Source organism: Acipenser ruthenus, chromosome 24, assembly GCF_902713425.1.
Source record: "Acipenser ruthenus chromosome 24, fAciRut3.2 maternal haplotype, whole genome shotgun sequence".
NCBI lineage: Eukaryota > Metazoa > Chordata > Actinopteri > Acipenseriformes > Acipenseridae > Acipenser > Acipenser ruthenus.
Genome location: NC_081212.1, coordinates 22,462,099 through 22,476,132, shown reverse-complemented (window position 1 = coordinate 22,476,132; position 14,034 = coordinate 22,462,099). Strand labels below are relative to the sequence as shown.

The 14,034-nt window shown below is 35.1% G+C and overlaps 1 protein-coding gene across 1 annotated transcript in view; it reads right to left on the bottom strand.

Moving 5' to 3' along the window:
* Positions 1-263: 263 nt before the first annotated feature.
* Positions 264-14,034, bottom strand: part of LOC117429278 (protein unc-13 homolog B-like) — a 43,519-nt gene continuing 29,748 nt past the window's right edge. Inside the window, exons 10-11 of the mRNA XM_058998733.1 lie at positions 13,817-13,883; positions 264-3,918 (exon numbers count right to left, since the gene is read on the bottom strand). Coding sequence (XP_058854716.1) covers positions 3,916-3,918; positions 13,817-13,883 — 70 coding nt within the window. The 3' untranslated portion in view covers positions 264-3,915. The remainder of the gene's footprint in view (positions 3,919-13,816; positions 13,884-14,034) is intronic.

Sequence of the window (14,034 nt, the reverse complement as noted above, 5' to 3'; positions counted from 1 at the left end):
ATTCATGATGAAAAATAATTCTAGAATCATAATATAGAATGGTAAGGGAACACATTTTTCTAAAAATGTAGCTAAAATTGTAAATAAGAATAAAAGGATTTATTTTCTTTGTATATAAGAAAGGGAACATGTGCAGAATATTTCGGTTTTACAAACAAAAAAGACTTCAACAGTCATGCATTTCACCACCAGAGGTGTTATTTTTATTAATTTTTTTTCAACAAAACAATATTAAACTTTTATGTATTATGTATTGACTTTGTATTATATTATACAGGGTAACAGCATTTCAACACAAAACTGGAGTTAAACTGACAACTGGATTACCCCAGGTCCCTGCAGTGTAGAGGGTTAGGTTGTGCATTTGATTTATTTTTTCATTAGGAAGCTTTTCAATATTTCTTAAGAAACTGCTTACAATGATCATGCGGGTATATGCAACCTTTGAAAAAGTGTACCTAAAGGTATTTATTGTATACAGCTCATTATATATTCTATACACACTTTTGCCCAAACCCTGTATTAATGTAATTTAAAACAATCATATAATGAATATCAAGTCATTAATAGGAGCTGTTTGAATGTTGGTCACACAACAATCAGCATTAGAAATACTCCATATAAAACCTCAGATATGGTAGACTGTAGCGTACAGTGATCCAAAATGGCAATTGCAATGTTGTTACAGTTATAATAAACTGCGGTGACAAGAAATATAATGTTGTATGCCATTGCTGCACATTTGCAAAGCTATTTGAAAAGCGCCCATACACTTTTCCAGCATTAGGCTTACTAGACGCAAACATACCCTGGTTGTGCTCATATTCTTACTGTTCAAGTCCAACACTTAGTCCTCAAGACCTCAGCAAAAGTGAACAGCTGGCACAAACAGAAGATGTAGAGTAACAAAGTTAAATTATATGCACAAAATAAGCATTTTCTTGTCTCATTAATCATTTCTGTGCCATAGAAAAAGCACCTGGCTGCATTAAACATTGAGGTTTTTAAATCAACTTTGCAGCCAAACTGAATTTTGTTTGGTATCAAACAATAAAACTGTCGCTATGTTCACCTTGTTCAGTCTAACCCCCTCATGTAAATCAAGAGGGTGATGACAGTGAATACACCAAAGTCTAACACAGCAGCTGTTTCGAGGTGATTAAGGGTGCCTACAATAATATACCTGTGAGTGTGTCTGAGCCTCAAGGGAATGGCTCAGCTTCCCTGAATAGAAAGTGGCTAAATCAAAAAGGGAAGATAAAAGTGCCAATTCAAGATAAAATATCGATCATTTGGACAAAGAGCCTGCAGTTTACATGTAACTGTAAATCAAAGGGAAATTGGAGTTACCGGGGTACAGAGAACATGGCAGACACAAGTGTAACCAATGACAAACAAACAGATATAAACAAGAATGTATTGACACTATCTTGGTCACGGCTGTTACTGTTAGGCAAAGTTAAACTTCACACACATTGTGTTCTACTGTTCAGGATGCCATCCGGTTTCTAGCTGAGAAAAAGGTCAAGGTGATGGATACACCTGCCAGGACCTGCACGCTATTGGGCTTGTCTGGCAGGATGTTAAACAAAGGGTCAGGACTGGCACAGCCCCAAACCACAGACAGCTCGAAAGAGATTAGCCTTGGAGAATGGCTTGGCAGAGATTTATTTTTTGGTTTTTTTTATTGATTACTTAGAACACATTTTACCAGATCTCAACGAGATTTGAACAGTTAGTTCCCATGAGTGCCCTGGGCAGTAAGTACAAACAAAGAACAAACGTATGACATACAGTACAGTACAGCACATTAAGCAAATACATTTAAGTCATAAACAAACATGTATTCATTTCTATACGCTAGCAAGCAGTCTTTTCCTGGGACAGTTTTGTAAATGAAATGATTTACCCACCTCCTCGGTCCCGGGTTAAAAAAATAACATAACAATAAATCAAATCAGTAGGTTAGTCCATGAAAAAAATAATAGCAGTACATATTAAAGTGGAAGAGGACACAGCAAAGATCACGAAAGACCTCCTTGATAATACACTACTATTCAGGCACATTGTCCAGCACCAAGTGGACCAACATTTAACAGTGATGAAATCGTATAAATCAACAGGCAATTAAATAAGGATAACCTTTACTAGCTTCCATCTTTACATCACCTAGTCCACCTGGAGCTATTTATATTCTGATACAGTGTGTCACATTCACTATCTATCATACTCGTGCTAAAAAACCCAATACTAACTGTATAGTACATCAAATTATAAATACTGTCAGACCTTAAAATTATCAAGCAAGATATCCCGTTTTGGCTTTTTGTATTCATTTGAAACCATTGTAATTGGAATGCATTTTTCATTTCAAAATTCTGCAAATGTTCAGGCGCTTCGAGATAATAACAGGATAATCTGCAGTGTGAAATACATTCAACTGGAAAGTGGTCTCAAAACAGAACTTTATGGAGCACCTTTTCCAGGTAATGACGATGACAGCTGGTCATAAATATAAACCATCTGTTATCTTAATACAATGTAATGACTTAACAAGAGTTGACTCAAGTGTCGAGTAGAACAAATGCATACAAAAAATCAAGTGAAAGATTTTGACAGGTTGCACCAAAATATTTCATTCAACCTTTAATAAAGCAGAGACCATAACAATTATCTGGGTCAGAAATATAACTGTATATATTCTTTTAAGCGAAACTGTATCTTTGGGGATACATGCTATATGGAGAAAAATGTAGAATTTTGAAGTAAATATTTGCATTGCTTCATGGTTACAGCTTACACTTATTTTTGGAGTTTGAAGTCAAAACATACATACGCTGTACATCTTAAACATTGAAAAGCAACTCTGTCGAACTATGTATACAGTACTTAAACTGTGATACTAAAATGATAACCACTACCGAATCCTATTCATTTAAATATGATAAATTGATTTCACAAACGCAGGAGTCAATGTGATGTTTACAATAATTAGAAAACATAATATGATGAATATATCAGTGTATCGAAAAAACAAACACTGCTGAACAGTCTTTCTTTGCACATGTATCAAATTGTCAAAGACCTCTTTGGGATTTACAACACACAGCAGGTATCAGAAATACTATAGATATAATTATCAGACTATGAACATACTGTATATAGCTCTTACTCAGTGAGACTAATCTCATTCAGTCACTGCATGTATAATTGTATCATGTTCCCTATCTGTGCTGTACTTTATAATGCATTTCTATTTTTCTTTTTTTTTTTTTGTTTAATTCTTTTTTTCAAAGTCTCAGCTGGACAACTTCTCGTACCTCATAGAGTTCACAAAAACTGTAATTAAAAAATTGGGACCGAAGGGGATATATACAACATGTATTCTGAACCCACCTAACCAAAAAAAGTCTTCATACATCTTCATTAAAACAAACAAACCCAAGTCATTCAGAATACTGTATACACAGATCCTAGGACTACCCTTTTCAGCTGAAAGTAAAGGGTTTTACATAAAAAAACAACTGTATATTAAACATATGCATAAAATTGAATGAAAACAAATGAATGACTTGATACAATTAAATGAATTGATTGATACATGACATATACACATAGACCAGGCAATGAGCTATTTTGTAAAGGAAATTAATAATATACCCCAAGAGAGTAAACCTTCTACCTTATAACACAACTGGTCAACAGCTTTGTCGCTGAAGCCATCCCGTCTGATAGTTTGGGTCACAATCATGTTCAAAGATTGTCTGTTGAATGCTGTCGTTATTGTGGATAGTCCTCTTGAGTTCAACTAAGACAAGTGTGCGCGTAGTCCATCACAAGCCCAGAATCTACTTTGTAGGTGCTGTTGGTGAATATAGTTGTAAAAAGAGAAATTCCATGTTGACTCAGTACTGGCTACTGGATATAAAAAAAAAAAAAAACAAAAAAAAAAAACTTAGTCCATCATTATGATGGAACAGCAATTTAGGCTAGTGAAGTGTGGTGCATTATAGGAACTGATTTCCATAGCAACACTGGAGGTGGCCCCTTTCAACCACCTATGACATGTAATTAAAAAATTAAAATCAGACGGTAAGTGTTTCAAGGTTAGCACTTGCTAATGCTCGGTTATATAAATATTGGTAATTTGCATATATTATAAAACAAAATTCTTTTTTTTTCCATTTACTGACATGGAAAATGTTTCCCCAGTTTGCCCTTCAATGTTGCTAGTTATTTTCTAAACTGTAGAAAAAAATATGAAGAAAGGTCAGCAAACAAAATGAATTCCATTTTAGGGACAGCAATGGGTCTTCAGCTACAGTGTAGTTACATGGTAATAACACAGTAATTACATATACGGTTGTGAAGTTACAATTCAACATGCTTTATTACGGAATAAAACCTGTTGGCAGTTGTTGTAACTCTGTATTTACACATGGGGTAGAGTGCTTTTTGAGGATATATGGACATGAAGCATCATGTCTGGCAAAGTCGAGGTGCTTCACTAATTTAGGGCATGACATTTACTTAACTAACAGAGACTATCACAGGGGGAGGGGCCAACCATGAACACACAGCTTCACAAACAACCAGAGCTCCACAACACTTTGGTTTTTATTAGTACTGTACAATGATATAGCAGACACCATTTAAGAAGACAAACCGAACCATGTATTTTTTTTTTCTATGAAGACATTTTTTAAATGTATTTTAGGTTATACACTATTTTGGTTTGCATCTCTTTGAGTATCACCGTTTAAAGGAAGTTTCCAGATTCCATTAGCTTTAGGGCATTTACTAGAGGAATAAGAACCACTTTACTGTGAACCAGATTGACTGAGATCCTTGAGGTATACAGAATAACGTGTGATAATGGCAGACTCTTACAGGCATCTTAGAGAATCATGCATGAAAAAATATACAGTGAGTGACGGTTTCCTAGAAAAATAATTTTCACGAAATGTACTCTGGCAGTGCTGGTTGTTAAATGAGCTCTGAAAAAAACCATTTCATCTTACTATATAATTCATTTGCATCATGCAGAGTGAAGAATACAGTAATCAGCGTTCTGCAAGGCAAACTGGCTAAATGGTTGCACATTAGAAATTGTAAGTAGTGGCCAAAGTGAGCAGATAGTTCATTTTGCAAATAGAAAGTAACACCTTTTTCAAGGAGTAAATGGTACCCTGGCAGACGGTTCACTCGGCCAACAACTAAATCCTTGTATTTAAATATTTTTTAGAATCTTACTTATTCATTGATGTGTTATCCAGAACACTGAAGATACAATTCTGTTAGTTGCTGTCAATTGCTACATTTTACCTGTAAGCTTCAGAAGTTTGGCAACTTGGTTGCCTGGCTACAAAACAATTACTGAACATTCAATCTATGAAGAGCTCCTTTAAAAGAGGTTCAGAATTAGCAATGCAGGAGACTTGCTTGGAAATCTTGGAAATAGATTAATGTGAATTAACTGCCACATCAGATCCTCTCATAACCCTCAATTAAAAGCTTCATATCCCGAGATATACTGAAGAAAGTTTCACCTTGGTAAAGGTGACTCCTGCTCACTGAAGAGGTGGCTTTGTCACTGTAGGAATATTACGCATACATAAATTGTCTTTATGCAGCCCTTATAACAACACAAGAAAATAATTTAAAATAGAAATACAACCCTATAAACTTAATTTGCATTCTGGTCTTACATTGGTCTGTTATATGAGGTGTGACTGAGGAAAGTGTTCAGCCATAACTTAAGCAGTTACATTTTTAAATGTCTGAACAATAAAACACATCTAGTGACAGCCATACCCTAGTGTCCAGATAGCACGCTGTGGAAATTGATAGCACATATGGAATGGATAAATGACATTGATCAGTCTTCTTTCTAATGGATAAACATGATTAAGAAGTAATAGACCTGTGAAGAGATTTACATCCATAGATTAACTGTCTGGCTACAGCCAGCATATTTAAATTAAGACAATTCCCTTGCTAGAACAAGCACCATCATACAAATTAATCTGCTCGTAGCATTCATTTGTACAATTCTGTTAAATATGTAGTACACTTACGCACAATATGACACAGCCATAACAAGAAATAATTAAATGGGTTTAATTTATTTTCATATTGATTTATACCACTAGAAAAACATGCACTATAATTTACATTTTAATGCATTGCACTATTAAAACTACTCAGTAGGGATACTGTATTCTAATCAAAGGCATTTGTATGATTTGTTATAATTGAGAAAATAGAATATGTGCCTGGCTGGGATTCAATTTTATATAGTTATAGCCAGTGATTCAAAACAGACACATATGAACCTGTACAAAAAATATCATAAAAACATTTAAAAAACTGATTCATACACAAAAACTATATTTTGGTTAATATTAGCATTGAATTCCTCTGCAGTGGGCATTATAGTTGACTTTGTCATTAGTCAAGCAGGAAGGCCTGATCCACCTTTCTTCATGAACAATTATAAAATACAAACACTTGTATTAACTATAACTTCTACACCCATGAATAAAACTGCAAATACTCAATACATTATCTGGTGAGGTTTTAGTTGAGAGAGCGTCAACCATGATGAATTCTGATGAATGGTAAATTATGCAGAAGTCTGTTACATCATTAAACATTACTGCCAGCCCCCACAGCCCTTCTCTCCATACCTCGTTATTTCCTGTAGACATTCCCCTGCATATATAAAGTGCAAGATGAGCAAGTGCGTTAATGAAGTAATATATGGAGCACAGTGAGTACATATTAAGACATTGATAAGTATGTGTTCCTGGGTGTTCTAATTCACCCAACATTAATTTAATTCCAATACTTTCAATTTCTTTAATGACCTTGAACATAACATTTTACTTTCTCTGGTTGTATGCTTTCTGAAAGTAAGTATTACTGCAACTAATCAGTGAATGATCATTAGAGCGAGAGTTTCTCCTCATCGCGCTACAACAAGCCCTGCTGGCCAGGGAGCGTCGCTTTGGCTCTGGTGCTCTGGTGAGTTAAGGAGACAAAACCGGCACGGATGGTTTCTCTTCATTGAGCTACAACAAACTCTGCTGGCCAGGTGCCCAGTGAGCTCAAAAGCAGTACCTCGCTGACATCTGCTCTCGAGATCCTGGGTGAAAAAGAGGAAGCTGACTTGGTTGTGGGATCAGAGGATGCCCACTGAATCTTCAGGTCTAAGCTGTGGGGAATTGCTGCAGTGAGGAGAACAACTGATTGGACATTCCATATTGGACAGAAAATCGGGTAAAATAATTGGTAAAAAAGATTGCCATTTAAAAGATGTACTAATTCCTATTGTATTCCTTTGCATTGGGCAAAACTGAAATAGATTTTATAAGCATTCCTTCCTCAGAATTTCTAGAACAAATTTCATCTTCCACCAATATTCTTGATTTCAAATCCAATTTATGCAAATACACCATTGTGCTTGTAGAATGTACACTATTTAGTTGGCTATATATCTCTCTTGACAGCAAGCAGTGCAGCGTCAATGTGATAAATGCCTGCTTGCCAATGTTTATTCCTAATTATGTTAAAACTGAATTTGTGAAATTATTTATTTAAAATATACTTGCAATATCGTGTTTGAAAGAGGATCCTGTATTTCTTAGCAGTTTGAGCAGCTTATACTGAACCCAGCCTTTTATGCTATTACATCTATTTTCCATAAAGGAAAGTCTGTTTTTGTTTGCATCCATAAAGGAAAGTCTGTTTTTGTTTGCATCATAAGCCTTCACAAATGAGTTCTAATCAGATTGAATTCATTAAAGCTTTAGTTCTGAGACAATACTGAATACCTCCAACAGCCTCAATTGCTTTGTCCTTGGGAGGCTTCGGAAAATGTAGTTGATTTTCTACAGACAAAAGAAGAGACTATTCTTCAGTCTGACTGAATACAATAGTAGTATTATGCTTGCAAAGTTTTTTGGTCAATTTGCCAGTTGCTACTTTTTTTTCACCTATCGAACATTGTAGTTTAATAGAATAAAAATACATATTAAAATTGCAGAAAGTAAAAGGACAAATCAGTATTTTGTTTTTTTCAGTGTGGAGTAATGACTAGTATTTAGATGTATGCTGCATGATGATTGTTGGAAACAGATTTTAGGATGAAACAGACATCTTCTGCAATGCTGTAGTATTATCTGGTTCATTGCATCTGTACAGTACAGTTCTGTGCACAAGTGAAAGCACTGAAGAGCTACTCTTAACTAGAATGCAGATCTCATTCATTATGCAATACAGTTGCAAAGCACGAAACAGCTCTATTTGTGTTGCCCCCAATGTAATACTTTATAGCACGGATGCTAAAAATAGCTTCTATGTGTTATTTGCAGTGATGCACTATTTGTCATAAAGAAACAGTTGAGGCCAATGGCTTTGCTACAAAACTAGTAAAATGTCCAGTATAAAACATAATATACTGTATATATCCATATATACATCTGTCAGTCTGTCAAGAGCAAGCTGTTCTTTTATATTTCATTTTCAAATCACACATGCTGATGAAGTATATTATTCATGCACATTATAAAAACTTAGAACTTAGAACATCTCATCACCTTTTTACATACAGTATAGAGCATGTATTTCCAATTGGAGGAAATGTGACTCATTCAAGTTAACCAAAGCGGGTATGCAGGCCCTGATAATGAAAAGCAGGCAACTCAGATACACACAAGAATGGACAGAAGGCTTGTAAACTCAAAAGCCCCAAGTGATAAAACAGGGAACAGTTAATTGAAAAGATTAACAACCATTGTTATAAAGACCCAGACTAACACTTGCGACAGTTGGCACCTAGATGCTTGTAATGCTGCTTTTTATACATGACATGCTTTTTATATATTCCATATTGGCAAAAGGGACGTTTAGAAATGACGTCTTGTCAAACATGTTTGTAATGCGTTTTTCGGCTTCTGTCACTTTTACATAGGGCCCCAGCACTTAATATGGACTGCCTGCAGGCATATATGTCCTACAAGCATTACCAATATGATACAAGTGGCTTGCTTGCTGTTTTCACTAGTTGGTGGGTAATAAGCCAGTTATCTAGATTTAGAATGACTTTTTTTTACAAAAAACAGTTCTTCACGGTAATTCCCAACTCCATAAGATTACATTCTAAATATAGGCCATCAAGAAATCTAACAGAGTATCGCTGTTATTGGGTCTTCTCCAGTCTCACAACAGCCAAACAGGGACTTCCTTCTCACCACCATCTTCCCATGTTTCTCATCTGACAGGGGCTCACCTTTAGTTCTGTGTAATTTTACACAACCTCGCTTAGGGAGAACCAAGTCTATAAAGTTGGCCCAGGTCATATTAAGCAGGTTGGGACACTTTTATGTTAATATTAAAACATGCCACTATTAGCATGCTTAAAACACTCCCAAATCTGCTTCAGGGCGACTGTACTTTAATTCTGCAATTAGGAGGTCTCCCAGATGAGAAAGCCTTTGCCTTTCTTATAAAATATAATGCTGGCTATCATACTCTATTGATATGCAGCCCCACAGCTTGAATAGAGGGTACGGTGCAAGCTGAATAAACAGTCAGGGGAGATGGTCTCTGCAAGTTATGTGTTAATGGTAGTGTTCCCATGAATGCGATGGAGGAACAGGTCTACAAAGAGCTCAATCCACAGCTCTAATGGATGTGCATAAGAACTAAGGACTGGAACAGATAACTACTGAATTGAAAAAGGAGAAAACATCTGTTGAAAATTGAAATGAGTAAAGCAGTAGGTGAAGAAACACCTAATATTTGTGAAACACTACATTTTGTACTTTTTACCAGTTTACACCCCAGTAAATAAATAGACATTCGCTTTCAATATGAAGACCGTATAGTCAGTCCCTCTGGTGATCGTAAAGGACAGACCCTACTGTGAATAAATTAAAGCAGAACAATGCAGACGTACATAGCTAAGACCCATGGGCGCAGGCTCTGTTCTTACAACTCCTGAGACACAACATTTTAATGAGTGTCATAAACTGAATCTGATACATGTGAGCAACAAACCAAAATATTCTGCCATGCAAGTTATAAGACAAAGTACAATTAAAATAGATGAACTGCATAGAATTGTGACTTTCCAGTGAACAGGCCAGAGAAAATTGAAAAGCCAATGATTTTTAATTTGAAAATTACAGTACCTACAGAGCTCTGACAATCACAGCCAGTGGGCCAGTGGACAGCTGAGATAAAATAAAAATAACCCAATACTGAAATCTGATATCTTCAATAATAATAATAATAATAATAATAACAATAATAATAATAATAATAATAATAATAATAATAATAATAATAATAATAATAATAATAATTTATTGAATTTATAAAGCGCCTTTCAAGGCGCTATACAACAGTAACAACACAACACACCTATATTAATATAGGTAATATAGGTACTCTATATTACATCCCCATCCATTCACATTAAATTCAAGTAACAAACACCTGTGTCTGATTTACTCTCTTATAGCATGTAGCAAAACATGGTTAGGCTATTAGAAATAGGATTTCTGTTTCTACTGCAAAACACTTCATACCAATACTCAATTTCAATTTATTTATTTTTTTTACTTTTTACCAGCAGTAAAGTGTCTAGTCCAATATTAGACCATTCACTGACGAGTTGAAAGAATCAATAGTAAAGGTTTTAACAACACTCCTAAAAAAACATGTTTACCCTTTAGACTGCCGGAAATTCAGTTGGTGTGTTTGTGTTCATTAAAAGTTTTACAGGGTAAGAGCCTCATATAGTTATTCAATATTCTGTCAGAACTTTACCAACCTTACTTCTATAGATAGGTGTTTTTTTATTTAAAACGTGTTAAAATGCAATAAAAACTAAACAAAAAAATAGGTCTCCAGCATATTTTTGGTTCTTGCTCTTCTTGTGAATTTTTTGTCAATGGACAAAGCAAGGAATCAGATTTCTTTTTTTTTTTGTATTTTAATAAACTCACAGAGCAGACAGAAACTGATAAACTAAACACAGCGGTTGCCTGCAACTCTTGCAAGGAAACCCAATTGCCTGATTTGTTAACTGTCTGTGGTAGGTAATGTTTTCAGAGATTTTACAAGAATCACGTATTTTCTTATCAGATAGTACACTAGATTTACATGGTGGAATTACAGATGCACAATGATGCTGGTGGCATGTTCATTTTCTGTCAATTGTAATATTCTACACTGACTAGAAATGTTGGCAACTACAAATGAAAACCCATGTGTTGTGGATGCACCAACCCCATCTCTTCCATTAAAATCAGTCCTGGAGTTGGATCCTTCTCAGTCAGCCAGGTACTGAATATTTATAAAGTGGTTGTCTAAGACTTCTTTCCAAATACCACCCAGCAGAGACAGTAAGGTAGCAACTTGTTTCTGCCGAGTGGCTATCGATGTACCAGATACAGCCCTGCCACTGTCATCTAACACTGTTACTTCATACAAAACGCAGCAGCATCATTTCTGCTGAGAGTAATCCCCAAATCCCAAACCAATAATCCAACCTAATCCAAATCCCCATCCAAAACTAAGTTTAGTTCCTGCAGGAGTTGGGAAGGAGGAACATCTCCATAGCATGGCTTTCCTCCTGCCTAATTTATAAATGTATGTTGGGATAAGTGCACCAAAAATGTCTCAGCGATTTGTGAACACGTCATGTAGGAATGACTGCATTTAAATGTGGATGCTTCTTGAACTTTAAAAAGAGTGTTTCATTTTTAAATGTGGTATAATATTCTTAGCCCTATAACTTTCATTAATGAAACGTGTATCTTCTAAAACAGTGACATATTAATATTCCCAGTATGATTTTATCAGGGTTCAGCTGGATGTAATCTTCTGGTGAAATGTATATATATGTGTACATATCTCAACAAGACAGCATTTTAAATGGCAGAGACTGATCAGGACCAAAAAAATACTGGTATTCTTAACGTTAAGGAATTTTATTAAGGTTTTCATTTGAAAATGTTGTTATTATTATTTATTTTTAATGTCTGTGTTTGACGCCTGTATGCATTAGATTATTGTTGCCTAGCACCAGGCCCCAAGCTGTCTGGGTAACTGGGAAGAATGGGTGGTATAGATCTTGTGTTAAATGTATTCTTCAGGTGATTAAGTGTTATATATTTGGACTGTGCTGTTTGTTATCATAAAATAAACAAGTAATCTACACTGTATAAAAGGCACCCTTGTTATTTACTCTCTGATATACTTTCTCATCTCTGTAATGTGTTTTATAAGTAGCATCTGAAGAAAATGTAATATTAAAGAAATTACATTTCATCAAAATGTGTCAATAACATGGTATAGAAACATCTGTGAAAAAAAAATCAATCATACACAAAGGTAACTGAAGAAAACTGAATTTTTTTTTCAGATGCTTAATAATCATTTAAACCATGTGAAGGTTTTTATAAATAAATTGAAGTATCTTACGACCAAAAAAAAAAAGAAAAAGAAAAAAGAAAATTATATATATATTGTTTATTTAGCAGGCACCTGTATGCAAGGCGACTTACAGAGACTAGAGTGTGTAAGCTATGCATCAGCTGCAGTCACTTACAAAAAACCAAAAGACTGAGCACAAGGAGGTTAAGTGACTTGCTCAGGGTCACACAGAGAGTCAGTGAGTAAGCCAGGATTTGAACTGGTGACCCCCTTTTCTTTAATCACTGGCCCACACAGCCTCCTGAGACAGAGGTACAATAATGCATTTAATTTCATTTGATGGGAAAATGTCAATGTTTGTTTAGAAGGAAGAGATTGTCAATTCCAATACTCTTCAGAGGAAAACTAATTTGCTCCAATAGAATTTGTGGAATCAATGGACATTTTCTTTTTATCAAGCAGGATCTTACCATCTATGCTATGAATATTCTCCCTAAACCCACGGAAACAGCTGAGCCAATGCAATGCTCCCTGTGGAAAACCCAGTGAAGATCGGCAACTTTGCCCAGCCAGGGTGCAAACGCTCCCCTGACTGCGTGACTTACGCTTCCTTTACCATGGGAGCCACTTGGGGACTCTGATTGTTAGTTATTTTTGAATCTGTGAAAGATGATTTTTCAGAAGCACATTAAAATAAATAAACATGAGTTGTCATAAACAGACACTGTGACTGGCATGAGAGCACAGATCTTTGGAAAATATCACTGGAAAAAGACACTACCATGACTAATGGAAAACAGATGGTTACTACCTGGAGTTGCAGAAAGTCATTAGCAAATAGTGATTAGGTGGCATCTGCCACACACAAAAAAAAAAGGTGATGGACTCCAGTCTTATAACTATGGCATGCCATGCTAGGGTAGTGAGAGTAAAGAAAGGGACGTGCCATGACACAAACACAACAATGAATTACCAGGATTAGTAAGAATAGGACATCAGAGCATTTGGAAACAGGAAATCTTAAATCTACAGCAGATCCATAACTATATACTGTGTATGCATTTAAAAAAAGGGTCAGGTGTACAGAATATGTATTAATCAATGAATCCAAATTATTGAGCAATAACTTATTTTGTAGTTAACAAACCAAAAAAAAAACATTACATAAAAGTAAATTGTTAAAATACATGCAATCCAGTGTAAAGTGAAGGGATTGAATTAAACAGTACCTGTCTGAAAAACAACAGCATATCAATCAGTTTCGTTGTGTTACCAAGTTTAATGCCATGCAATCTAATAATCCTAAAACACTGTGTATTGTTGTACATAATCCAACAAATTATCATACCTTATAAATATATAATCTTACTTTTTGAATCGCACGTGTCCATCTTGCTTGTGCAATGCTGTTTGAGCCAATCACATCATCATAATCCCTGAAAAACAACAACAACAATAATAATAATAATAATAATAATAATAATAATAATAATAATAATAATAATAATAATAATACACATATTGGATATTGATTTGTGCATAGAGTGTTGTGTAGCACTAACAGGACTTTAGCGCTATGTCCACGTT